The following is a 604-nucleotide window of genomic DNA, read 5'->3' as shown; positions in this document are numbered from 1 at the left end:
AGTTTATATCAGTTATTTAACTAAGTTTCTTGAAACAATTGTATTTAATTTACTAAATTAAAGAATAAAAAAGAAATTGTATTTAATTTACTAAGTAAAGAATAAAAAAGAAATTATATTTACCTGCATAAAGTCATGACATTTTAAAACAATACTGTCTTTTGTTATTTCTTTAAAGCATTCTGCTAATGTTGTAAAATCTTGACAAGCAAGCAAGTTGCCCTTGTTCCTTTTTATCAGAGTTAATGCAACACGAAATATAATTTTACTGCCTTCATAAAAAAGGCAATCCCATATACGCAGCGTAGTCTGCCAAGTTGTAAATATTTTATTCAATACTTCTATAGCTTATGGCAACCCAAACAGGTATTAATTCAAAATGTTAAACTAATGAATGAATCAACTGTGTACACACCACATATAATAATGTTAAAAAACATCAAAACACCAATTTTATAAATTTGAAATTTAAAAGTATATGTATCTAACTTTACCTCAATTGGTAAAACTTCTGCAAACAAGCACACAAACCACTTCGTTGTAATAACTGCCCAAGGTAAGCCTACATTTGTTACATGTTGATAAATGTCTGGCATTTTTATTC

General features: G+C 27.3%; 1 protein-coding gene across 1 annotated transcript in view; it reads right to left on the bottom strand.

Moving 5' to 3' along the window:
* The window catches only part of LOC108577374 (growth hormone-regulated TBC protein 1-A), a 1,927-nt gene that overhangs the window by 214 nt on the left and 1,109 nt on the right, over nt 1–604 (bottom strand). The window contains exons 5-6 of the mRNA XM_017940513.1: nt 495–599; nt 124–309 (exon numbers count right to left, since the gene is read on the bottom strand). Coding sequence (XP_017796002.1) covers nt 124–309; nt 495–599 — 291 coding nt within the window. The remainder of the gene's footprint in view (nt 1–123; nt 310–494; nt 600–604) is intronic.

This window comes from Habropoda laboriosa, unplaced genomic scaffold (assembly GCF_001263275.1).
Source record: "Habropoda laboriosa isolate 0110345459 unplaced genomic scaffold, ASM126327v1 scaffold648, whole genome shotgun sequence".
NCBI lineage: Eukaryota > Metazoa > Arthropoda > Insecta > Hymenoptera > Apidae > Habropoda > Habropoda laboriosa.
Note: the sequence above shows the minus strand (reverse complement) of the source record. Positions and strands in the feature narration are given on the sequence as shown.